General features: G+C 38.3%; 2 protein-coding genes across 5 annotated transcripts; both read right to left on the reverse strand.

Annotated features, from left to right (window-relative positions):
* Positions 1–2123: 2123 nt before the first annotated feature.
* LOC135651111 (protein ESMERALDA 1-like) lies at positions 2124–13692 on the reverse strand. 3 transcript variants are annotated; one of them, XM_065170906.1, is made up of 10 exons: positions 12978–13692; positions 11441–11510; positions 10416–10483; positions 10215–10303; positions 7006–7203; positions 5655–5859; positions 5401–5568; positions 3821–3988; positions 3538–3728; positions 2124–2850 (listed from the first exon to the last, which is right to left on the reverse strand). In XM_065170906.1, exons 1-10 carry the CDS (start codon positions 13662–13664, stop codon positions 2688–2690), a joined length of 2007 nt encoding a protein of 668 aa, XP_065026978.1. In that variant the 5' UTR covers positions 13665–13692; the 3' UTR covers positions 2124–2687. The 3 variants fall into 3 exon arrangements, with proteins under 3 accessions (XP_065026978.1, XP_065026979.1, XP_065026980.1); XM_065170907.1 differs by lacking the exon at positions 2124–2850 and adding an exon at positions 2867–3458; XM_065170908.1 differs by lacking the exon at positions 2124–2850 and having other exon boundaries at positions 3544–3714.
* A 5218-nt stretch (positions 13693–18910) lies between these two features.
* LOC135581481 (uncharacterized) lies at positions 18911–25295 on the reverse strand. Of its 2 annotated transcripts, XM_065170296.1 has the most exons (12): positions 25163–25295; positions 24968–25038; positions 24813–24870; positions 23308–23414; positions 23002–23047; positions 21389–21523; positions 21084–21173; positions 20873–20995; positions 20711–20794; positions 20490–20554; positions 19313–19409; positions 18911–19200 (listed from the first exon to the last, which is right to left on the reverse strand). In XM_065170296.1, the coding sequence occupies exons 1-12, from the start codon at positions 25211–25213 to the stop codon at positions 19036–19038; spliced, it is 1092 nt and encodes a 363-aa protein (XP_065026368.1). In that variant the 5' UTR covers positions 25214–25295; the 3' UTR covers positions 18911–19035. The 2 variants fall into 2 exon arrangements, with proteins under 2 accessions (XP_065026368.1, XP_065026369.1); XM_065170297.1 differs by having other exon boundaries at positions 18949–19409.
* Between the last annotated feature and the right edge of the window lie 254 nt (positions 25296–25549).

Genomic DNA, 25549 nt, shown 5'->3' on the forward strand with positions numbered 1-25549 from the left:
ATCAAAATGATGAAAAATTAAATCTAAAACATTAAGGAGATGATAGTCACGGATCTCAAATTAAGAATATTTGCACCTAAAACAATATACTGACTGTGGTATACGTATTCGTTTTATCTTTATCAATTGAAAAAAGGGAATTATATTTTTCTACATAAATTAATTAAATTATTAGAAAGAAATAAGTTTGATTGGGGTTTGCCAAGTTTAGTAGAGAGAGAGAGAGAGAGAGATGATACAGCGGCACCATGAAATGATGGTGGGATGCAATGAATCATTGCTGGCCTTTCATCCCGATGGAGAGATGAAGGTGTATCATCTCTTCGTGGGGAAAGGAGGAGGTGGGTGGGGGACTCACATCAGCGTCACTCTTCTTGGAAGTATTTGATCAGTGCCATTAATGCAGTCGAGTCGTCATGATCGCAGACTTTGGTATGTATTCATTAATTTCTTCTCCTGTGTGGGAATTCTGCATGAGGTCGAATGTCAAAGAGCCTACTGAATTCAGCAATGTGGTTCTTAATTTCATATTTGTTCTCACATAATTTCATTTCATGGTGATCTTCAAGCTGGTAAGACTTACGATAGCCTCCCTTTTTTTTTAATTTTTTTTTAATCATTTAATTTCAGAATTATATAATATGTGTATTAGATATTTATATTAGTAAGGATTAGTAATTATGTATATCGATATTATATGAGTGAGAGTTCATAATGTTATCACGTCGATACATCCATGCCAATATATCCATTCTCAATAGATCATCATGTATCTGAGTTTAAATAAATATTAAAAAATTTAAAAATACTTGATAAAGGTCAAACATATTTATATATTTATATATATATATATGTATGTATATATGTGTGTATGTATAAATATTTTAATATTGCATGATATTGACCTGAATGTATTCAACCTAGAATAGGTTCTTCAATTTTATAAAATTCACAAGATGGACAAAAGAAAATTTTAATACTAGCACGCGTTGACAACTTTGTAATTTTGAGTGAATAATATCTCAAGCAGATATTTATCGATTTCTCCGTAGGAATAATCTCCATGTACACAAATTCAAATGACTCGTCGGTGGCAGAATATCATATTATTTAATGTTCCACGGAGACTAAAATATGTCAGTTTACAACGTGAAACGTTTTGCCAAGTGAGATTAAGGACAGGACAGGGGACAGGGGACAGGGGACAGGGGTGGGTGAGACAAAGAATCCCGGCATGAGACACTTTTGACTTTTATGTGAATCTGAACAACGTCCAATAATCATATTGTTTGTCAACGGTAGCTGCTGAGGTTGAATTTTGTTCGAGTCAAAAGGCAACGAGAAAAACGGGGAAAAGTCTTTTCTCTTTTACTGCTTCCAATCTTTGAATGTTCAAACCACGTGGATTTCTTTCCTTGTTTCTTTGCTTTGTTTTGTAATATATATATATATATATAAAACATTTCATGTAATAAATAAAATAGTGTATTGCATCTTGTGGATCTTTCGTCGCACCCAGTCAGGCAGGTAGTAGTGGGTGGAAACATGATGATGACATCCAACACCCAGCTGAGTGAGAGAGAGTGGTGGTGACCCACCACCAACATCAACAAGAGTCGAAAGGAGCCAATGAATGGAAAACCTAAATCTGTTGTTGTAAGATCAAGAAAAAGGAGGGCAATTGTGAAACGCATTGTGAGAGGCTTTTCAACTCCACGTTATAAGCATTTAGGTCCAAGTGGAATAAGTCCATCGGCCCACCGCCACCTTTCCATTCCACTGCCCTGACTGACCTCTCCTTACTTTACACGCCCACCAACAGAAGGAGACAATCTTCACACGTGCCTGCCTGTGGATGGTCGTCCACTTGGAGATCAGCATCGCAAGACCACCAATAACAGTAGCCAAAGTCTGCTTTTGACAAGTAACAAGCTCTTCTACCCATCCATCCATCCATCCATCCATCCATCTCAATGGTCATCATCAAGAAGGAAGGGCTTGGGCTTCCTAAAACCAACCACTCCTTGAGAACATCCTCACTTCCAATCGCCCGACTCCTCTGCTCTAAGCATTCTCATCAGTTAGCAGCCAAATGTTTTGTCATTAATTACATAAACAAAAACTGAAAAAAATGGGGAAAACTTTGAATAACCTCACATGCCCATACAGTGATTTTGCTTCTTACCCTCCTCCTCCACGTGAGGTGAGTATCCTAAAGCTAGACAAAACAAGGATGACATCCAAGTGTTCAAAGAATAAGATCAAGCTACAACAGAGAAAGACAAAAGGTTTTGCTGTCCCACATGTTGGATGACTCCAGATTTGCACTCTATGCAAATATTTGCATATTAAGTGAATAAGAATTCGAGTAATGTACAAGCCTCTGCTGACGCTGAGCACCAATACGGCTTCCAGGCTTCGGTACCAGAGGTTGTGGATGCAAGTCCTAGTGTCAGTCAGCGCCCGGGAAACAATGACGAGGTTCCCTTCAATCAACAAATCAACTATACAAAATCTAGTAATCCCAGGCTGTAAAGATTAGCAACTACGCGCTCAAAATAATGGAGGCTGCCAACTTGGAATGTCGTTGTGCTTTCTTAAGAATCCAATGAAAGAATGGATGATGCACCAATTTCAATATCAGGTGAATCATTTCAAATGTTTAGCCAAAATTTCCTGAACCGATACTATCGAGCCGAGGAAGACTTTGAAACTTCTGTTTTGTTTAAGCGGCACATGCAGTCAGGGCACGGGAATGTGTATAATGAGTCACTTGGTCTTTTCATCTCCATTCCCTTCGCATCACTGTGAGCTCGCATATTTAGTAATTGCCGCTTCAAGGACTTCCATCTGTTCAGCAAGTAGGTAGAAGGTATTACATCATATAAGGTGCAAAAGTTTATGGAGGGAATGTTACGAATGATAAACAGATGTGCAAGGAACGAAACTAAGTCAAAAGATAACGAGGATTAAAAACGGTCATCATGGTTGCCTTTCTAAGTCATTATCGGAAGTCGAAGATGAATAAAAGCACCGTATGAATATTTTAAACAATTGAGTGCTACTTGAAACTTCTCCCAAAAAAAAGCCTGGCAAAGAACCTTTCTTTTTATAATCCCAAATACTATCATTAGGTAGAAAACTTTCACAAGCAAAACGAATCCCAAATGTGGGTGTGGCTACAGGCTACAGGATATTAGACTGCCGGATCTCAATGGAAAGGCATGAAACACCTGGTTTCCAGACTCTAGGTAGAAGCTGGCTACAGGCTACAAAATTTATGCTGCCATTTAACTTTTAAATGGAACAAAACACCTGATTGTCAGAATCTACGATACAAACTTGCTCTTGATACCCCTACACCATCTGGACACAAGAAAGGGTGTTGCAATGCACATGCATTTGTTGTATTGTCTCTTTGTGTGTCCATCAAGTTTCTACAGTCATATCATAACTACCTGAGTTGAAAATGACAAATACTAAGAGCGGACTTGATAAAATCTAATGAAACAATGTTAGGAAGATGAACAGACATACCCTATATTTGGATTGTCAAACAATAATGCTAGCTTCCTCTTGTCAGGTTTGATAGTCTTAGAGTGCCCACCATACAAGTATCTCCTGTGGCCAATCAGAAAATGAGGGAAGTTTCCACCTTGAGTAGTCACAAATACTTCACTGTGAAGGCACACGCTGTAGTCTATTGCAGCCATCCTGGAGGAATAGTTCTGCAAGCATTGTCAATTTAAAGCAAACTATGGTGAAAAGAATAGATAAAACTACATACGATCTTAGAGAACAAGGAACAGAATCTAAACACCTTGAATGGAGCAAGTTCCTCTGTTGATGCTAATGTTTCTTTAGTTTGCAGAAGGGGGAACATTTCAAGAAGCGGAACCATAGTCTTCTCGGCTTTGTAAATTTTTCCAGAAGCCAAATAAATTGCAGTATTGTTACCGAAGCCCATGCCGCGGAGCATCAAACCAACCTGATGACATATATGAAGTGATAATTGGAAGATAGTCAAGCATATTATAATGCTTAGGATGACCAAATAAAACTACATCTTTGAGCATCTTTGCTAATTCATGGAGAAAAGAAAATAACAAATTGAAGTTTGTGAAAGCAGTAAGTGATTTTAGCCGCTTAATGTTCATGAAGCAGACTAAAAACCAATCCATCTAATATTACTTTTAAAACTAGAATTACTTTAGGCTCACATATCCATGTCAACCTGAAGACTGAAGCTTTGCCCATGGCACAAGGCATGATAGCCAGCTGTCTATGCATAATGTTTAGCATGTCATGGAATGCCATTCCAACTCCATTATATTTGCTTGTATCTCCAACCTACTACCGTAATAGAATCCTGCAGGAACCTACGTTGTTTATGCAAATAATTATCTAGAAGTAAAATCATAAACTTCACTTGTTAGAATATTTATGCAGAAGATAAGGTTGACTAGTTAAATCCTCATTGATATATGTTTCAAGTTCTGCATGATAGACTATATAAAGTCTTGTTCTTCAACTACCAAACTAATGGATGAGTAGAATTTTGACTAGAAAGACGAGGAATTTAATCAATTGCTTCTAAAGATGGTAATTATTCAGAAAATGATGTCTTCCATCGAAGTTTGTGAAAAAACCAGAAAAGATCTTAAGTGGCAAGAGTAAAAGGTGTGCTGAAAAGACTTCATCATGCAATGAACACTCTTGCAGTCAATTCCAATGATCTAACCATGAGAGGCCATATAATCAAAAGATCTCGCCATATTATCAAATCAATAATGCAGCAAGAACCGGAGAATAGTTGTTGTCCATTTCAGGCTATGTCCCTGACAGTAGTATATTTTGACCAATATGACATCTCAAAAGAATGACATGAAAAAAGCAATGATTAACAAATAGCAACTAGGTATATCCCAATATTAGTATAGAAATATTGAAAGTTCTCCCATAAAGAAATTGGATCTCAAATACATGTGCCTTATGCGGTTCAACAATTCAGGTCATACACACCTGATCTGTAGCCAAGGGAGCTCTAGAGGCAATGACAAGAATCATAGTTACATAGCCAGAATGAGAGGAAATATAGAGAGGAAACCAACAAGATGAAAATCTACGATGAAATAAGTAAGCCATTACTGTTTCATGTTTGTATGAGCCATGTGATGTATCAATTTGATCACCTACAATAATCATCATAAAACTAGTCTTGTGCATATAAATTCTTTAATTTTAGTGAGTTTTTTCGTATTTCCTTCCTAAGTTAGGTTCATGCCATTCAGTGAACCTTAATGGCAGTAATGTTTTTATAGGATACTAAACGACCATCAACCAGATCATTCAAATGTCAAAAGTAACCAGCCCTTGACTTAATTAGAAAGAAAGCTATACCTCTAAAGGTGTTAACGGACATTTTCCATTTATCCTAATTGTCCCAGGTCGAATGACACGACCACGTTTAGTGAATTTTCCTCTCCAACCTCTCTCTCTTGCAGCATTCATCTCCTGTTTCTCTTCTTCACCACCATCAAATACACAACAAGAGAAGGCAACCATATCCTGGAAAAGAGGTAAAATACACCAATCATATCAACTGAATGACATAAGATTCAGCAAAAACAAAGCTATTTTGAATTCATGTTTACCTCTTCAAAACGAAGATGCACTGCAATATATTTCCCATCATTATCTTTACTGTGTTCTTTCATTCGAGAGACCAAGTTTTCAGCCAAAGTTGCTATAGGATTTGAAAACTGTAATGCTTCAAAATTTGCCAAGCATCTTAGGCGCTGTACCGTGGAAGGAGCATCAAATGACAACCGATTTGCAAAAGGAGATATCCTGATAAACCTGATCCATATTAAAGACAAAATTGTTAAGTGATAACAGAATTATCATGGTTGTATGTCATAACAGCAGAACTACATGTATCTTTATGCATTATAAGAATTCAAATTATAACAGTATTAGCTTTCATGCAGGCAATACATATTGCAACTTATGTCATCAATACTGCCATCTATGCAATCATCAGGGTTCTTTTAGATATTAGATATTTATTAAGTAAACTAGTAAATAGAAACCAAGGTTTTGCATACAGATCTGACCATCTGACCAGTGTGTACAACCACTATGTACCAATGCAACCAACGATAAATACTGAAATATATGGCTAAATACTGATCAACATTTATGTTTTTCAGTGATATCGGGAAGTACAAGTTGGTGTAACTTTCAAATATAACAATACCCATAGATCCAAATATCGATTAATACACATTGCACTGATCAGCATTTAATCTTCTTCAGGTGATCCCGAGTGGTATGGACTGGTATACCAGAAATGTAGCAGTCCAATACCAAACCAAATTTAGTCCTTGTGTTTGATTTCAGTCTAGAATCAAGATGTTTCAGTTTTGACCTCGAAGTGAACTACTTGTTGATCTCATAAAATCCTCCAAACTTCAAAAGGAATACGATTAAGACCTATACTCTTACCATTTTCATCCTCTTTATGGCTTTTTCTAATGCCTCATTTACCCTAATGTTTCGACAAATTTATGGTTTTAAATTTGAATATTATTTTATACTCCAAAATTGTGATGTCTAAAAATGTTTTCTATATAACTTATAGAATAACTCCTCTGTCTTTAATAATATTACAAGCCCCTGTATCTTGGTAACAAGCACAAGGATAGAAAAAACAATATTAAACAAATACAAATGTAAACATTAGATAGCATAACTTAAAATATCATACTTATAAAAAATAAAACGACCAACTTGCTACTATCACATAACTTTCCTAAAACTGAAAATGCAGCAAGACATTATACAACTGAGTTATAAAGAATATATGAACAAATCAAATATGATAAAGAACACTAACAAAGAAAATACAAAATAAAGGGGGAAAACCACAATAGAATGCAAATGTCTAGGTAATCCTTCGAACTGTAAATTACGAGAAAATGATAAAAATAATAAAGTACTAACTTTTCCTCTACCAACTTAGGAAGAACAGCATCCTTATAGTACTGAATAGAGGACCAAGCTTTTATCTTGAAGTTAAACACATTGCTCAAGTTGTGACCAAATCGCTCCATTATATATTCAGGAACCTGATGAACTACCTGCACCTCACTTTTCAAAGTATTGACGAAGTGATCCTCATCGTAGATGTCATTGAATTTGCTGAACCATTGTCAAATATGTCAGACAAAACATCTTAAATCTTTTGACAAATGAATGAGGCACAGACAAGCAGTTTCAATGATAGCCTGATTATTCATGTAACTAATACATGAATATACAAAACTTCTAGATCAAGCAATATTTAAAAGGACAAGAAACATGATTAGAATACAAAACAAAGGCAAGAAAGTACGTCATAATAGAACAGTTAAAAGAACTACATAGGTTTAGGCAAATATATGTGAGGATGCTGGAATATTTATAACAGGACTCTGTTTCTGGAACAAAATGTTAGAGGTTTAGAATGAAACAATGCACCAATCCTCAAATCTGACCCTGTTCCTCTTCCCTATGCAAATCACTTAGCATAAAAAATTGCACTTGAATGTTGACAACAACCAAAATCATCTGGATCATGTTTTTGCAATCTTGTAGTACAGTAGCCCATTAATACCTTTCTGGCTGTGTACGTGCCATGCCATGCTAGCTGGCACAAGCCAAAAATTGGTTTGGTCATGTGTCAATAGCATGGTACATGTCGAACCCCTGTCTATCAACATGACAGTCCATAATCTGGATAAGCAAAATTTAATTTTTTTTCATAATCAGTGATTTAAAAAGCGCTAGGCGCTAAAAGGCACTAAGGTCCAAAAACGCCCGAGGCGCTCACCCGAGCGAAACGAGACGCTAAAATATAAAAATATATAATATAATTAAAAAATATAATTATTTAAATAAAAAATATTATTAAATTAAGAAAATTGGGTACAAAATCACAATGTCATATTAATAAAAAGTCTCAAAAATCAAAACAATAAAATTTTACATCAAATCTATTTAGTTGCTCTGTACACTTGCCATTTATTCTAAAACCTAACAATAATTTTAAATAAATAAAAATTAATAGTATTAAAATCAAAATAACATATTATTAATCTAATAAATAAAATACTAATATTAGTATACAGTTAGCAGTATACTGTTAATATAATGTTAATTATATAGTGAGAAGAGTGTGAGAAGACCGAGGCTGCTGAGGCAACGATAGCGGTAGCAAGCGACAGCTGTAGCTGGAGCGAGAGCGGCAAGCGACAGCAGCAGCGGCGAGCGGTGGCGACAGCGGGAGCGGCAATAGCAGCGGCGAGCGAGATTGTGGCAGCAGCGAGTAGCGACAGTAGCGGCGAGCAGCGACAGTGGCGGCGGCAGCAGAGAGTAGCGACAACGGAGAAGAAATCTCGATGACAAAATCGCAAGTGTTAGGGTTAGGGAAGTCGGGGAAATCGCGAGAGGGAGCCTGATATCGGTGATTTAGTTGGTTCGATTGAACCAACTAAAGCATCGGAGACCAACCAGACCTAAAAATCTAGTTCGATTGCCTGGTTTAACCTAGGCGCTCGCTCGAAGTGCCCAACGCCTGGGCTCGGGCGAGCGCCCAGGCGACGCCTCTTTGAAGCGCACCGCCTGGAAATGAAGCGAGGTGCTCGGGCCTCACCTCGCCTCGCCTCGCCCGAGCGCCTAGGTGAGCACCCGAGCGCCGATTGTAATCACTGTTCATAATTTGGAATCAACCTTATAATTAGTTACCAATAAAGAACTAAGACGAGCCATTAACACAGTTGTACAATGCTGCTTAAGGTGCCCATGCATCTTTCCTAAAACTATACCAAACTGAAAAAGCTTGCCACCAATATATCTGCAATGAAGAATGAAAAATGTTGACCAAATGCCTAGAATCTAGAACCTATGTCCATAATTATGGATCCTTGGGCAATTTATGAAGTTGATATTTGTTCAATGTTCTAGTAGCCAATATAACTTGCAGCTTGATTGCGACAGGAATCATAGCCAAAACATTCTGCACCAACAAACTAAACTGAGGACCTATTGTCAAGAATGCCAAGAGAAAAAAATGAGATTGACTGAACCCTCCACAAAACCACTTCGTATGGGAAAATTTTGTAAGGACACATGTTAACATGTTAATAAAGATGGTTGAATTCTCAGCCCAAAGTCAAGCCCCTTCACTAGCTTTTGGTCTTAAATACCACATGAAGATCTTTTTATGACTGGTTTCTATATACTTAATTCAGTAGTTCTGAGCCATTTGTTTGATACCAAATTGTTAATGTCTACATCATTTATATACACAAATACAATGGACCTTTTGGGTTTTCCTCCTAGATTCTAGATATAGACATATTAACGCCTTACATCATTTATTTACAAAATACAAGATCTTTTAGTTTTTCCTCCTCGATCACAAATACATAGTGTCACTTTGAAATAAAAACATGTATGGGATTGACATTTCTCAAAGAAGATGATGTTATCAAAACCAGCAGGACAATAGGCATGTCCAAAAAGCTAAAGTGAAAGAAACATGTAGCCATATCAGGACAAGATAAACACTAGGTAGCAGTATTTAACTACCAGAAAGAGAATCCCAAATAGAAGCATCACAAGTATGCATGAATAACAGAAACTTATTATTTGTAACTTAGTTAACAAATCCAACAACGAATTAAATTTGGTAGCACACAGCGACAAACATCCATTATCAAACCAAGCAGTAAACCATTCAATAAATGCCAATCATACTTGTGATTCATTGTCATCCACCTACCTGTGTGTCAATATTGTTATATCTTTTTCGATCTAAGGTTAGATAAAGGAAGGTCGCATCTGATAACTTATAACTAGTATAAAATTGTCAGATCTCATATGAACATGGGTTCACTCGATGGTGGTAAAAGATGTACGGAGCCAACCTCAAATAGTTGGGTTCTTGTGTCTTGGTCAGAAAAAAAAAAAGCCAAGATTCAGGGTAAAGATGTATACAGTGGATCCATTTGTGGCAAAAATGCAACCTTTACATCCAGGATAGCCAAGTTGTTAAAACAAAATAGGATGGAGGGTGTTTATGAAAGAATGAAAACTCTTTTCTCAGAATAATGAATGGTCATAAATGTAATGACAAACGAAAACTATGAGACAGAGATATTGGTGATAACCTAGGATCTCTCCAAATGCTGTGATAGTGGAAATAAGGAATAACAAGTGTTGCATTCAGATATCCTGCTACCGCAACCGCATTGCATATCTGCAAAAGATTATAAAAAGGTATAAATAGGAGCCAAAAACTGCAAAATGACATAACCAGGAACGGAAGATAAGAAAAATAGAGTATTCATCATGGAGAAGAAGGGACCAACAGAAGTCCTCTGTTGATTCAAGCCACCATTTGCCTCAACATATATGTAGCCATTTGAATCAGGCAAAGCTGCATAAAATAAACAAAAGATGTCTTCAGTAAAGTAACCAATTATACATAAATCAGGAAAAATGTTGTTAAAGATTGTAAAAATCAACCAAGATCTTGAGGAAAGAAAAAACTGATTGCTATACAAGTCAAGACTTCCGATAATCAATCAGATGAATACCATGAAGGAAGAGATTAATTGAAGGTGACATATAAATTAAGCTGAAAGTTTATTCATAGCATTTATAAAGTTAACTCATAATGTTCACAATCTCTACGTATGGGTTTTAACTAAGTTTAGTTTCTTTTCCAGTTCTAAATCAAATAATTAATTTTTGAAGCAATAGTAAGATTTTATTTAAGTGCTTATTGAGTGACACATGTACAAGTTCATTGGGGACACACTTGTCAAGAATTGTATGCCCCTAATTAACACTTCTTAACATAGTTAACATAGCATGATAATGCTAAGCTGGGATTACAAGTATATTTTTCTGTTCTTAAATAAGTCATAAGTTTGTGGTTATAATCAGTTCAATTACTTTTATGGCTCATACAATAGGGCATTCCACAGTATAATCCTCTTTCTAGTGCATGTGTTCCAGAAAGAATACCTCAAGACGTCCAAGAAAATGATATACTTCCAAGTGGTTTTGTAGTTTCACCTTTTCTTTACCAATAGATCTTAAAAGAATATCATGATTATCTCTCAAATTAGATCTTGGCATTAAAGGATAAAGGAACTCCATTAAGTATTTTAATATTAATCTAAAAGTTAAGATCAAAGGATCATTTTAAAAAACAATTCTTAGTAATTACTACATAATATTTCAAGATAAAGTACTGAATCAGGAGCATCAATGAGTTATAAAATTTGTTATGCTATTCTTTGAAAGCACAAGTGAATTTTCTTTAACGAGTTAGATATTATTCTCCAGGAAAAAAAGAGCAATAGAAAGATTCAATGAGTAACTGTACCATCATTAGATGTGTGTATACAGGGTCGCCACCCGCCACCTTTGAAAGAGTGCTTCCACACAGTTGCTAACTACAAAAATATACAATATTTTTTAGTCACTAGCTGAAATTTTTTACCAAGAGTTACTTCATCAACAAGGGGATATAGTTTCAATAAAAATCATAATCCATACTAGTATTAATAAATGAAAATGAAAAAAATTAAATTGTCAGAATGAACATTATTTGGTGGGAGAGACATGAGAATAATTATCAACTTTGTATTAACAGGTGCAGCTAAATCCAACACAAGTACATCTGACTTCCAATTGCTTCCAATGCCTAAAAAGTATTTTGAAGTGCATCCGGGATATAACATTATCCTTATTCTCCTAGCGCATCACTTTCAATCGGTTCCAATTTAGAAATATACGTTTTGGAACATGCCCTTCATTTGCAAATGTCTTGGATTATTTTCATGTAGACCATTGGATGCCTAAACACATGTTGTTTTTCATTTTGCTGGCATCATGTGTTTTTCTGACAGAGTTAGCATTATTTATAATCTTTAGCTCAATTACTTCTCTCCAGTATATTAGTAACTAAAAAAAATTGACACCATTCAACAATTTTGGCATCGAACTATGATGAGCTAAAATGGTAGACAGGAGCCCAACCTTCAGTTAAAAGGACAGAGAAAGAAAGTCATGTTTAGTTTTGAAGATATGCAATGAGATAAACTAAACTTTTTCAATTCTGGTATGTGAACATGCATACAAAAGAAAGAAACTATCAACACTATTTTATTTCAGATGCAGAGAAGTCTAACTAGAGTTCTTTTGTTCTTGCATCTTACCTATTGTGTGTGTGTCCCTGTTGTGGTGAGATGACAGGTGTGGAGAAAGGAGATCACGGAATCCTAGATCAGCCTATGTTGTATACATCATCAACATTAACTGCTATTTCATGCCTACTGTCGTGATAACATCATCTTCAAGTGAAAACTTCTAGCTCCTAGTTTTACAGCTGCATAAGGACACCATATGATTCTTTTACTGGTGATCCCTAGTCGACTTTAATAGCCATAAGTACCACAACACATGGATCCTACCATAAGCATAATGAATGGCAGAACAAAAATCTAATAGAGCTGAACCTGGCACAGTAGAGATAGATAAAGAAGAGAGAGAGAGAGAGAAATCAATGCTTGATGAATTAGGTTTTATCAGGAAACATCTAGAGTAGCTGCATTGTCATTTTACAATCTGGACAAGAGTTCCAACTCAATTATGGGCATTGAAGATGCGATGAAGCAATTGTACCGGCGAGGTTATGATCGTTCCATATCAGTTCATGCTTAGGCATCTCTTAGGTTCGCAGGAAAGATGCAAAATCTGACAACACCACGAATCTAAATGATCCAAAATAGAAACCGCAGCGTTATAACTCCCGAGAAGAGACAAACCCAAAGAAAATACAAGAAGAAAAAGGGGCGCGGATCCAAATCAATTCAGAGCAGGAGAATCAGAAGAGCGTTAACTAGGCTTCAATGACTGACCCCGTCGGAGGAGTTATCGGCATCCATGGCGGGGCGGAGGCGCTCGTAAAGCTTGGGGCTCCGGTAGACAGAGCCGGGGGCGGAGCGGGAGATGATGCGGGGCACGCTGTCGATGGGCACGGTGCCCATGTAGAAGAGCATTGCGGCGACGTACAATAGCGGCGCAAAGAGGAAGATGGCCTGACGCCGGAGGAGGAAGGAGAGGAGCATCCACGCCATCCGCTGCGCAATGGTGCGCGGCGCCCCCTGCGCCGCCCTACCCCCGCCTCCGCCCTTCCCCGCCCTCCGGTGGATCCTCGGCGACCTCCGCGGTGACGCCGGCGGAGACGGCGTCCCCCCTCCGCCGCCGCCCCCGCCCCCGCCCCCGCCGCTCCCCAGGCGGTTGTAGGCGTGATACTGCATAGCATCGACGGACGAGGGTCGCTCCGCTCCGATTCGCTCGCCCTCTCTCGATCGATGGTTCGACTCGGGGGGATGGATTTGTGGGGCGGGGGAGCCTCGTGGCTCCCGCGGTTGTTGTATTCTTTTCTTGGGAGCAGAGAAAGCGAGGAGAGGGTGGTGAGACGGGGGACGGGGCGAGAGGGCGGCGGTGACTGCACCCGTGAAGGCGGTGTTGGGACCCCACGCAGGTGTCGAGGCGACACACGTGACTTCATTGGTGGAGAGGCGGTCAACCCACCCCTCCATATATTGAGAAACCCTCGTGTATCGGGTTACTTTCATATCAACGTTTTCAGGTTAACTATAAAAATATATTAAAATTATTATAGATAAATCATTATTCTTTTGATGCTTATTATGTAAACTATTTTTTTTTTGCATAAAAAAACTAGTTACTACAATCTTACAAGAATTTTGTACTCTTCGATTTAATTTTTAATACAATATTTTTTCCCCCTCTAAAAAATAAATAAATAAATTATTTGATATTAATTACAATGCTAACTAATTCTTTTCATTTTATATTATTTTCAGGATTCTGCCTATTTGGATATATATATATATATATATATATATATATATATATATATATATACATACATATATATATATATATACATATATATATATATATATATATATATATATATATATATATATATATATATATATATAACTATAAGTCTTTCCCTTCTTCGGGCCATCTTGAAAGCTGTCTCATATGAAAACATTAAATAATTAAGAATATATTCCTAGTGACGTGAATGTTATCATCAAGAAGCCGAGAACGAAATGTCATCATCACATTTTGTGCCCAATAAAAGGAGTCTTTGGCCTCGTGAAGTACACATGTTCGTGACATCTTCTTATTTAGTACCTATTTTTTAGATTAAACCATCAGCTCGTTACCCGACAACATTCAAAACATGTCGTAGCAATCACAAGCTTCCTTTTTTTTATTTTAACAAGAAGACAATCCCCAACTTCATTCTTACCGTTATGATAAAAAAAATTAATTATAAATTTTAAAAAAATTAATTATAAATTATATTCTCATTCTCTAAGATATAAAAAAATATTTTAAATCCAATGCAAAAGATTCTTTTTGAACTACTCGAACTCATATTTGGGGTTTTCGGATTAGTAACTTGAGTATATGAGGGATTGAATCGGGAAACCTCTCTTGATCTCGGTCTTCGAGTAAGTAATACCTCAGAAGCATAACATTTTCATATCATAGACACTTTGAACAATCCTGTGCACACGAGTCCGGACCACGTCGAGCTTACCAAGACATCAATAGTATTTTCTCCTAATATTTTGGCACTAGAAGGAGAGTCTAATATCGTAAAAATATTTGCCTACCAACCCTATCAGCAAACACTCGAGCGAAGAGACCCTGTCCCCGACCCACAATACTTTCACTCAAGGGGGGCAACAGACACCCTTTCCACGTGTGGATGCATTCATCTCGATTGGCTCAAACGTCAACACGATATGAGCACTTGTTCAATGATCCAAGCCTCTCAATGCCGGAGACAACCCCGAGCTACCTGCTCATTCTTACTGAAGTGTTCTTAAACTTCACTTAGCAAGTGCAGATGCTAATGGGCATGATGCAAATTATTATTTCGTGTGTGCCCTAGTTAGCCCAATAGGCAACACCACCATCTCAATCGCGATCATTAGCTCAATCATCGTGAGCATTGATAACCAATAAGAGATCCCCACAAGATAAAAAGGGATAGTGAAATGATACCATGCCCCTGCTCGTGAATAAGATATTCTTGTTCGATCGACAATCCTTCCCAATATCAAAAGCCAAGGATATCGATTGTGATAGCCTGCTTAACTACCATAAACCCCAAGCTAACGGCAACTAGAACTATGGAGGTGGCGGCAATGGAAAGTCTATCACCCTCGGCCAGCTCTTCAAGCACGTCGATGATGCTCACAGTGGCGATGTTGTTGAGAATGATGGCTACGCCTCCTTGGAGCACCACGTCCTCGAGGCCTTCTGCCTTCATCCCTTTCATCCTCATCTTCACCAATCTCTCATATAATATGAACAAGCATCGAAAACTATCACTCTTGTGCAAGAACGTTTTCACCATCGACCCTGCCATTGCCTCGAGTTGCTAGAGGTGATATCCAGGATCGAGATACTATTGAATTCCATCTTTGGAGAGGCAAGGGAAGGGAAGACCTTCATAGTGCTAGGGGTGAATGGCTCCGACGAGTCCACCCTGATCGATGCTCTCATGAACCACATCATGAGGGAGAGCTTGTAGGATCCCATCGCCCCTCAACAATGAGAAGCTCGAGGGGTGACATCTCGAGGTGATCTCCCCTTACATTATGCAGGACGACCTCCTGCACCCCATGCTCACTGTGGAAGAGACATTGATATTCTCCGTGGAGTTTCGGCTATTGCTATTAGGAAAACCCTACCCCATGTGAAAAAAAATCTATCACGATAGAGGGAGGACCCAAAACCCCCTATGATTGAGGGAGCTTTAAAGCCCACCTCAGTAAGAGGACCCGAAATATGCCATGACGGAAGGACTCGAAATCCACTATGATAGAGGGAGGACTTGAAGCCCACCATGATGAGAGGAACCAAAATTCATCATGGTAGAGGGAGGATTTGAAGCCCATCACAGCGAGAGAACCCAAAATCCGTCATAGTGGAGGGAGGACCCGAAATCCACCACGGCAAAGGGAGGACTTGAAGCTCGCTATAATGAGAGGACCAAAAATCTGCTACGACAAAGGGAGGACCTAAAATTTGCTACAGTAAAGGGAGGACTTGAAGTCCACCATGGCAGGAGGACTCGAAATCTATCACATCGGAGAGAGGACTTGAAGCCTGTCATGGTGGGAGGAACCAAAACTTGCCACGGTGAGAGGACCCAAAATCCACTTCGATGGACAAAAGATTTGAAGACCGTCATAACAGGAGGACCTGAAATTCACCATAGTGGAAGAACATGCAATCTGCCATGATGGAGGGAGGACTTGAAGCCCGCCACGATGGAGGGAGGACGTAAAGCCTGCCATAGCAGGAGGACTCGAAATTTGTCACAACAAAGGGAGGACTTGAAGCCCGCAACTTTGAGGGGACCCAAAATCCATCACGACAAAGGGAGGATATGAAATCTACCATGGTCGAAGGAGGACCCAAAATCTGCCACAACGAAGGGAGGACTTGAAGCCCACCATGGCGAGAGGACTCGAAATCCACCATAATAAAAGGAGGACCTAAAATCAGCCACGATGGAGAGAGGACTTGAAGCCTGCCATGACGGGAGGACCCAAAATCTACCATGACTTGAAGCCTACCACAACAGAAGGACCTAAAATTTGTCACGACGGAGGGAGGACCCAAATGCGCCCAAGACGCGTGAGTCGAGATTACTTGACTTACATGAAGGTAAATCCGCTATGACGAAGGCGTAAAGCTAAATGTTCCTAAGACACATGAGTTGGGAAAACCCAACCTATATGTAAAGGTAAATCGGCTGTGGCAGAGGCGCAAGACCAAATGTGCCCGAGACACATGTCGTGTGAAGGTAAATCATCTACAGGGGAGGTGCAAGGCCAAATGCGCCTGAGACGCGAGTTAGAAAAACCCAACTCGTGTGAATAGAAATCCGCTACAGCGGAAGTGTAAAGCCAAATGCGCCCAAGATGCATGAGTCGGAAAACCTGACCTACGTGAAGAAGAATCCACTACAGTGGAGGCGCAAAGCCAAATGCGCCTAAGACGTGTGAGTCAGGAAAACTCGAACCACATGAAGGTAAATCCATTACGACGAAGGCACAAGGTCAAAAGCGCCTAAGACGCGTGAGTTGAGAAAACCCAACTCGCGTGAAAAAAATCCACTACAGCGGAGGAGTAAGACCAAATGAGCCCGAGACAGACATGTGTGTTGGAAAAACTTGACTCGCATGAAGAGAAATATAATACGACGGAGGCGTAAGGCCAAATACGATTGAGACACGTGAGTCGGGAAACACAACCCACACTAATGTATATTTGCCACAACAGAGGTGCAAGGCCAAATGTGCCTCGAGACGTGCAAGTCGAGAAAACATAACTCACGTGAAGATAAATCCGCTACAGCGGAGGCGCAAGACCAAATGTGCCCAAGATGCGTAAGTTAGAAAAACTCGGCCCGCATGAAGAGAAATCCACTACGACGGATATGTAAGGCCAAATGTGCATGAGATTCGTGAATCAAGAAAACTTGACCCATATGAAGAGAAATTTGCCATGACAGAGGCATGACCAAATGCGCCCTGGATACATGAGTCGAGAAAACTGGACCTGCGTGAAGGTAAATCCACTATGACGAAGACGCAAGGCCAAATGTGCTCGAGACACATGAGTTGGGAAAACCCAACCCACGTGAAGAGAAATTTGCTACGATAGAGGCACAATGCCGAATGCGCCAGTGACGTATGAGTCGGGAAAACCCGACCCGCATGAAGAAAAATCCACTATGATGAAGGCGTAAGGACATATGCACGTGAGACATGAGTCGAAAAAACTTGACTTGCGTGAAGAAAAATATGTTACGATAAAGGCATAAGGCCAAATGCACCAGAGACGTGTGAGTCGAGAAACACAACCCACGCCAAGGTATTTCTGCCACGATGATGGTGCAAGGCCAAATGCATCCCGAGATGCATGAGTATGAAAAACTTGACTCATGTGAAGAGAAATCCACTACGACGGAGGCACAAGGCCAATGTGCTTGAGATATGCATGAGTCGAGAAATTCGACCCACGCCAAGAAAAACCCACTATGACAAACACGAGCCCAAATGTGCCCGAGACACTTGAATTGGGAAAATCCGACTTGTAAGACAAGATCCTGAATGCTCCCATGTCAAATGAACTAAATGATACGCTTCAAACTCCTCCCATAAGAGCCCTGAAACACAGCTTTGAAGGAGGCAAATGATAAAGAATACAATGTCGACTGACACGTGATTGCCATATGAGATCCAAATCACCCTCCACCCATCTACCAATTCAAAGTAGACAAACACAAGCTTCCTTCTCTTCCATTACGACAAGAAAGACAATCACAAACTTCCTTCTTATCCATTATGATAAGAAAGACAATAACAAGTTTTCTTTTCATCTTTAATGACAAAAAATACAATTATAAACTTCCTTCTCATCTATTATCACGAGAAAGACAATTATAAACTCCCTTCTCCTAAGATATAAAAAAAATCTTAAACCCAATGTAAAGAACTCCTTTTGAACTATTAGAACCTAAGAATCTCGGATTACTAACTTGAGTGTCGAAAGAATCAAGTCGAAAAACCTCTCCCGACCTTCATCTTCTTGCAGGTGACACATTAGGAGTATAATAATTTTATCTCGATGACACTTTAGACAATCCTGCGCACACGGGTCCGAATCACGTCGACCTGACCAAAATGTCAATGACATTTTCTCTTAACAGATGACCACCTTAAAACAAACAAAACTTTATTATCATAAAACATCAACTTAAATCAAGTGCATTATACTGAAATTATGCTGCTCTTTCGAGTTAAAATTTCTTGATGTAGAAAGTCATGATTCAGAAAGAATCCCTCAAAAGAACAGATGCTCATATGCGTAAAATAGCCGCAAAACGTTAGTCAGATTAATTTGGAGTGCCAGGTTGACAAAACGGCGCAGGCACCATGTCACAAGTTCTTCATTCCTGCTAACTCCATCTGTGTTTTCACCAAGAGAATTGGAAGATATCCTACCCTCCTTTCAAGAGATGAAACACATATCAGGTGTGTATTTTCCATATGCCTAACCCATAACCCAGTCGAATCAGAATAAGCTCAAAAAGCATGTGAATGATACTAGTCAAGCGCACTTTGGATCCTGGAATCTCAGACCAGTTAACAGAGACCTCGATCATTGGTATGCTGAGATGCTTGCATAAGTAGACCAGCTCAACATCAAAGCACCACCTGCATGAGATGAAAATGCATTTCATACAAATACCATATACTCTCTTTGTACACTGCTCAACTGAATGAAATTTATCAATTTCATGAAGTAAGAAGGGCAAACAAACTCAAACAGTATATAATATGATGAATCACCAAATAATAGAAAAATGAAAGTTTCATCATAACAACTGTGAGATAGTTAGATCAAAGGTTGACATTTCATGGCATAGGAGCATATGCCGATACCTATATGCCACCGTAGAATGTCATGCCATAGCTGTGTAAGGCACTTGCCCTGGACGACTGGCAAAACATTCCATGCTAATAAGCATCAAACATAACTCTAAAGAATTCAGTCAAGGCAGAAATAGATTTTCAGATTGACTCAGCCAACATATCCCTCTAATGGCTTCATTCATGCCATGCCTTGTAATCTAAAATAAAGAGCCATATAAATATAAACTCGATCTAAAACATTTGGGAAACCTGGAAACCAAAATAGATGCAAGTTGATAGAACTCAGCACGGTCAGAAGTTCTCTTGTTATTTGTCCAGGTTGCTCAATCACCAGAAACCCCTAGGTTATAGAGACCATGGTGATTAAGTCATCAATATCAAGTACATATTGAACAAGGTTATATCCCGAGTTATCTTATCAAGAAAAATGATTATACACAATTGAATGCTTAGCAATCACTTCCAAGATGAAACTGATCAAAATATTTGTGAACTCCCAAAGACATTTTAAGCAATGAGTTTCCTCTGTAATATGATTGTAAAGCCGGATTGGACAATCACGGACATAGTACTGCTGTAATCCAGTTTAAATGTTTAACCAACAAAAGCAGTCATGGACACCATGTCTGTTGGTGATCAGTATACTTCTCATAACTTCAGGGTTATACTGTTATCTAACTTCTGATTGATTTTCACCACTCTTCTAATCCTTTATGGGTTTTGAATTCTCGTCCAATTAGCAAAAATTTGGTATATGTTATCTGCAGCTCAATGCTACCAACTTTTCAAAAAAAAAGAACCGCATTAAAAAAAGTCTACTGAATATCAACAAAAGCAAGAACACTTCTAGGAATTAAGTACCTTTTTAGTCTCATATTTGTGAACAATCTCCTGGCAGCAGTTCGTGTGAACATCTTAAAGCCACACTGCAACAGACATAAGGATCTACGTAAAATAGGAAAGACCACTAACAAAATTTTCTCATGTTTATAGAAGGGTCCACGATGTCAGCAGTCATAGCATTAACATCATTTTAGGCAGAAAATCCTTGTGTGTGTTGAGGTTGATGTAAAGAAAAGTACCTGAGTATCACGGATTCCAGGACCGGCAGTCAACAGAACAACTAGATGGAAGCCCTTCATGAGAAGATTCCTGTACCACTTCCTCTAGAACAATATAGAACGGTCAGCTGAGGAAAAGAAAAGGAAAGGTTAACAAAAAATTAAGAGGAAAAGGAAATGAACCGTGGCAAGAGCCTGTTTCTCCAGATGAGCGCGAGAACCAAATGCAGCAACTTCAATATCAGATAACTTCAAACTCTGATCATTGGGATTCAATTCTTTAACCTTCTCGGCTAATTTGCAAATCTAACAATAAAAATAAAAGCTGTCGTCATTCCCATGGTAAGTGAAAATATCATCCAGTGATGATACTTCACCCTAGTGCTTAGACAACCTGACATTCGAGCTTTTCCAGGTCAGTTATTTTGGTTGCTCCATCAGCATCGAGCATAAGGAGTAATTCACCACGTGAATGCAGCATTCCCTGTTTAACAATGCTTTCACAGAGTTGTGAAGCAGCAACTGGTCAGTGTTGAAAAAGGTACAACAACTTAGCTACCTAGCATCACAAATGATTATCACAAAATGCTCAAACATCATGAATTATATATCCATGACTACAAGGACAATACTAGAAGTCAAAAACAAAATTGTTCACTACCACGAGCAAAAGAGACAAGCAGGACATATATGACTCACCTTTCTTATAGCTTCACCTTTTCCATGATTTCTCCCAAGAATTAAAACCCTTACATTTTCAATCTTGTATTTCCTAACAAAATCAAAAGCTACATTTGATGTCCGATCACTGCTCCCATCATCAACAATCAACACCTGTGAAGAAGCAGATTCAAGGAAACAGAATCGATGGACCCATCATCCTTTTTCAGAAAAGCCGTTCAAGTGACTTATGAGAAGTGAAGAGTGACTAAAAGCAATAGGGTGATGCATAAGACAGCCTAGGAACAGAAGATACACATATTATCACCGATATAGTACTCTGATCATGCGAAGTTGAGTAATTACTTTAGCATTGCACTTCATGCAACACATGCCATCACAAGGAACAAAAAAATAAAATATCACCTTGACACACTGATCAAACTATGTTATACAATTTAACTTAGCACAACCGATAAGAGCATATCTTCGGCATTGCATTTGTTTTTTCAAAACAAAAAGGCATAAGCACTTCACTATGGTGCATCTCTTGAACTTAATCTTTGCTAAAACTGATCCAAAACCAACTTAATCATTGCATTCTATCCTGTTATTCTTTTTCCAGTAACCTTATTCATTCTTTTTCTCCTTCCTTAATTAATTAAGTGTATATTGTCCACATCTGACAAATGGCTGCGTAAGCAACAGTTGAGATTACTTCTAAAAGTTCTATCCCTTCGGGATGCTTTCTATATAAAAATACGTTGCTTTTGAGGGGTTAACATGTCAGCTACATTGGTATTGTTTAATGTTCTAAGCTCAAGGTGCAACTTCAGTATCCAAATATCTGCTTTAAATTCTGCTTTACAGGAGCATCACAGCCTCTAATCGAAAATGTTTGTGGTTTCCATGCAGCTACCTCTAAATTAATGGTATCCCAAGATTATTACCTGATCTATCAACAAAGAAAAGTAAACATGAAGAACGTAACTATTCTGCCAAAATGTTTAGATATAATTATTAGCTTCTCAATCTTCCATGGTGCTGCTATTCTAGGTAGACAATTAGACATTTTTTAGTGATGAAGGTTACTTTATGTTATATGGTCAAGTGCTAGATAAATCTACCATGAAGTTGATTTGAGATTAAGAAGATTAACAGGGTCTAAAGTCTTACCATGAAAGATTAGAAAATCTACCAGCTTCTGTAAAATAGCAAACTACAGCATGCATTCCAAAAATAAAAGATTTGACTATAATGAAATCCCCTTCCCCCTTTCTATAACCAGTCAAACGTTAAAATTATTAAAATCATTGCTTGTTTCCCTGGATGAATGTTTGCTAAAATAAATGATATAAACAAGGCATAGTTCTTGGTACTGGAAAAGTTTTGGCTTAGCCAGCGATATGTAATTCTACAAAATGCAAATACCAGAAAGAAAGATTAATAAGGTGAAACTTATAAGAGTATATGTTCCCAACATATCAATTAATGGTATACAACAACAACAATAAGGCCGTAAGTCCCAACTATTTAAGGTTGGCATATCAATTAGTGGTATATTTAGGGAAAATGTTAGTGGCATATAGATATCAAGATCACTGACTGTGAAGCAAATGACATGACAGAACCATTATTGTCCTTTTGCATACCTCATACGAAAAGGACTTGTCTGAGGCTGAACGTTTTTGGAGATAGCTACAAAACAGTTATAGAAGTACATAAGCAGCAAAATTATCAGAGGTAGATGACATTATTTAACCAAAGAATCATTGAAAACCAAGCTTTAATGATGATCTCATAAGGTCCTTTGCTGGAAGTGTTGTTTCAATATATTACCATAACGATTAACGTGATATTTCCATTGAATTAATGAAAAAATTGTGTAACTGATGAAGATTTAGAAAATTTTCAGCAGCTTAGCCAATGTGCACCGAACAAGACATTCGTCCACTTACTTAATGGTCTCAGCGAAAGCTCCAGGAAGCCTATGCTCCTCGTTGAATGCAGGAATAATCAGAGATATGTACTTTTCAGCTTGATCAAATATAGAGGGACAAGGGACCTGCCATAGACAATTGAAGGTCAGGATTTCTGTATAACTATTTGAAGCAGCCATCATAAGATACCAATAGTAACAATGAGGTCCCCAACTGGAAGTTAGCAGATCATCTGGAGATTACTATTTTCTGTAGCAAAGTAATACTCCCTAGATAGGAAAAATTCATCATCAATAACTATACATCAAGACATATGAAACAATAGAAAAATTTGATGCTGTGTGGTTGGTAAAACTAAGGCCACAAGCCAACAACATCGTAAAATATCACAATTATCACAGATATATTTCTTATATCAACCTTGTGCTCATTTTATCATTCTCCTCATTTAACTCTCTGTGTTTCCAGTCAAAATTTACAAATCAATTTCATGCATATTCATGCATTTTTAACAAATTATCAAGGATTAATAACAGATATAAGCAAATAACCATATTTATGTGTTCAGTAACTCGCAACATCTTGTTTCCCTTGTTCTTTTCCTTTTTCTGCTTATTGTCTCTCTTCTTCAGCATACATGGCATCAAAGTGTAATGCTTCCATTTAATTATTACCCTTCCATGTTGCAAATTCAAATGTATAACAAGAACAATACGGTGACAAAGAAATAGTCAGTCAATGTAAAAATTGAAATGAAACTAGAAACCCATATTCAAAATATAGCAGGTAGTTCTGCAAGCAGTCCGCTAAAAAACTAGACAGTACAAAGCCAAGGTGACAAAGTTTGATGGTATAGCAAAGCTTCATTGTAACAACACAATAAAACAAGACACCATGTTCTCAGGAAAGGAAGCACTTTGAAAGATTATCAAATAATGAGAAACGCATGAAAAGCTACACAGTGCCAAATTAAAGCATTTAAGAAACTTATGAATAATCTCATGATGCAATTCCATGTGCACGGAACACATTTTTTTAATCAATCAATTGTTCTTGACATCATCTTTCTTACACTTCAAAGGAACTAATTGACTTATTGGTCACTAAAAACGCAAGAGGAAAGCACGTTCCAGCTAACTAACAAAAATAAAAGGATTGACAGACAAATCAGAGATTTTTCATTCAAGCTAGCAATAGGCCTGAAACATCATTCTCGAATTTCTATGACATAATACCATACTACAGTGTTGCGCCATAGACAATGCTGCATTTACCCACTCGATCAGATATATCGACACAAAACGCATTCGAACCAACAACCACAAAGTTCAACTAAGTGCAAATTCTATATGAATCTTCCTCGTCTAATTCTGTGTGACTAACTTCATTGTGTGATGATGATATCGTGACGAATAATCCAATATTTCTCAGTGTCAAGTAGTTAATGCATCTAGAATCCCTGATGTCTAAGTGGAAATTTCAGGTACAAATTCAAGAAAGATAACGGTCATTGACGCTAATACCTTCTTCAGGGAGTTCGGATCTTCGAAGAAATCATCCGAAGAAGCGGTTCTTTCAAGTCTGGAAAAAGGAAACCGAAATTAAACAGCCGCGCTAAGTAGAAAGAAACATCGAAAGAAAAGACGAGGACTGTCGAGATTGGGAAAGGGCGGATTACGAATGTTTGCAACCGATCCTTCTCATGTGCTCGAGGAAGAAAGCGGCGACGCCAAACACTGCGACCAGCACCTGCGATCGCACTAGGTCGTAAGGGGAGATCCATGTAAAGCAACAAATCCGGAGGAGATTAGGGTTTGGAAGTGGAAACGAGAGAAGGGAAGGAGAGGGAGAGGGAGAGGGAGAGGAGACGAACCAGAGAAAAGAGGAAGAGATACGGATCGAAGAGAGTCCACGGCGTTCCCATCGCCCGCCGTCGCCGCGAAGTCGTTGGAAATGGGGGCAGCGAATCGTAGAGCTGTAACAATAAAGACTGGTGCGGGTTTGACTTCAAATTGTAATTTTTTTGTTTCTATGACTCAAAATTGTTATTACACTCGAAATTTGATCCGCAACAAAAAATAAAAAAAAAACCCTCATTTTGAACTTTTTCGAAAAATATCTCCTATTTTTGTTTTTTTCCCGATATTTTATTTTCCTTAGTCTTAAAATTATTTTTGACAAAATATTTAAAAGTAGTACTCACCCTTATATTGGATCGATCAAGTGCTTTTATATAAATACTGTATGTAACTTGACAAGT

Source organism: Musa acuminata, chromosome BXJ3-10 (genome assembly GCF_036884655.1).
Source record: "Musa acuminata AAA Group cultivar baxijiao chromosome BXJ3-10, Cavendish_Baxijiao_AAA, whole genome shotgun sequence".
NCBI classification, from domain to species: domain Eukaryota; kingdom Viridiplantae; phylum Streptophyta; class Magnoliopsida; order Zingiberales; family Musaceae; genus Musa; species Musa acuminata.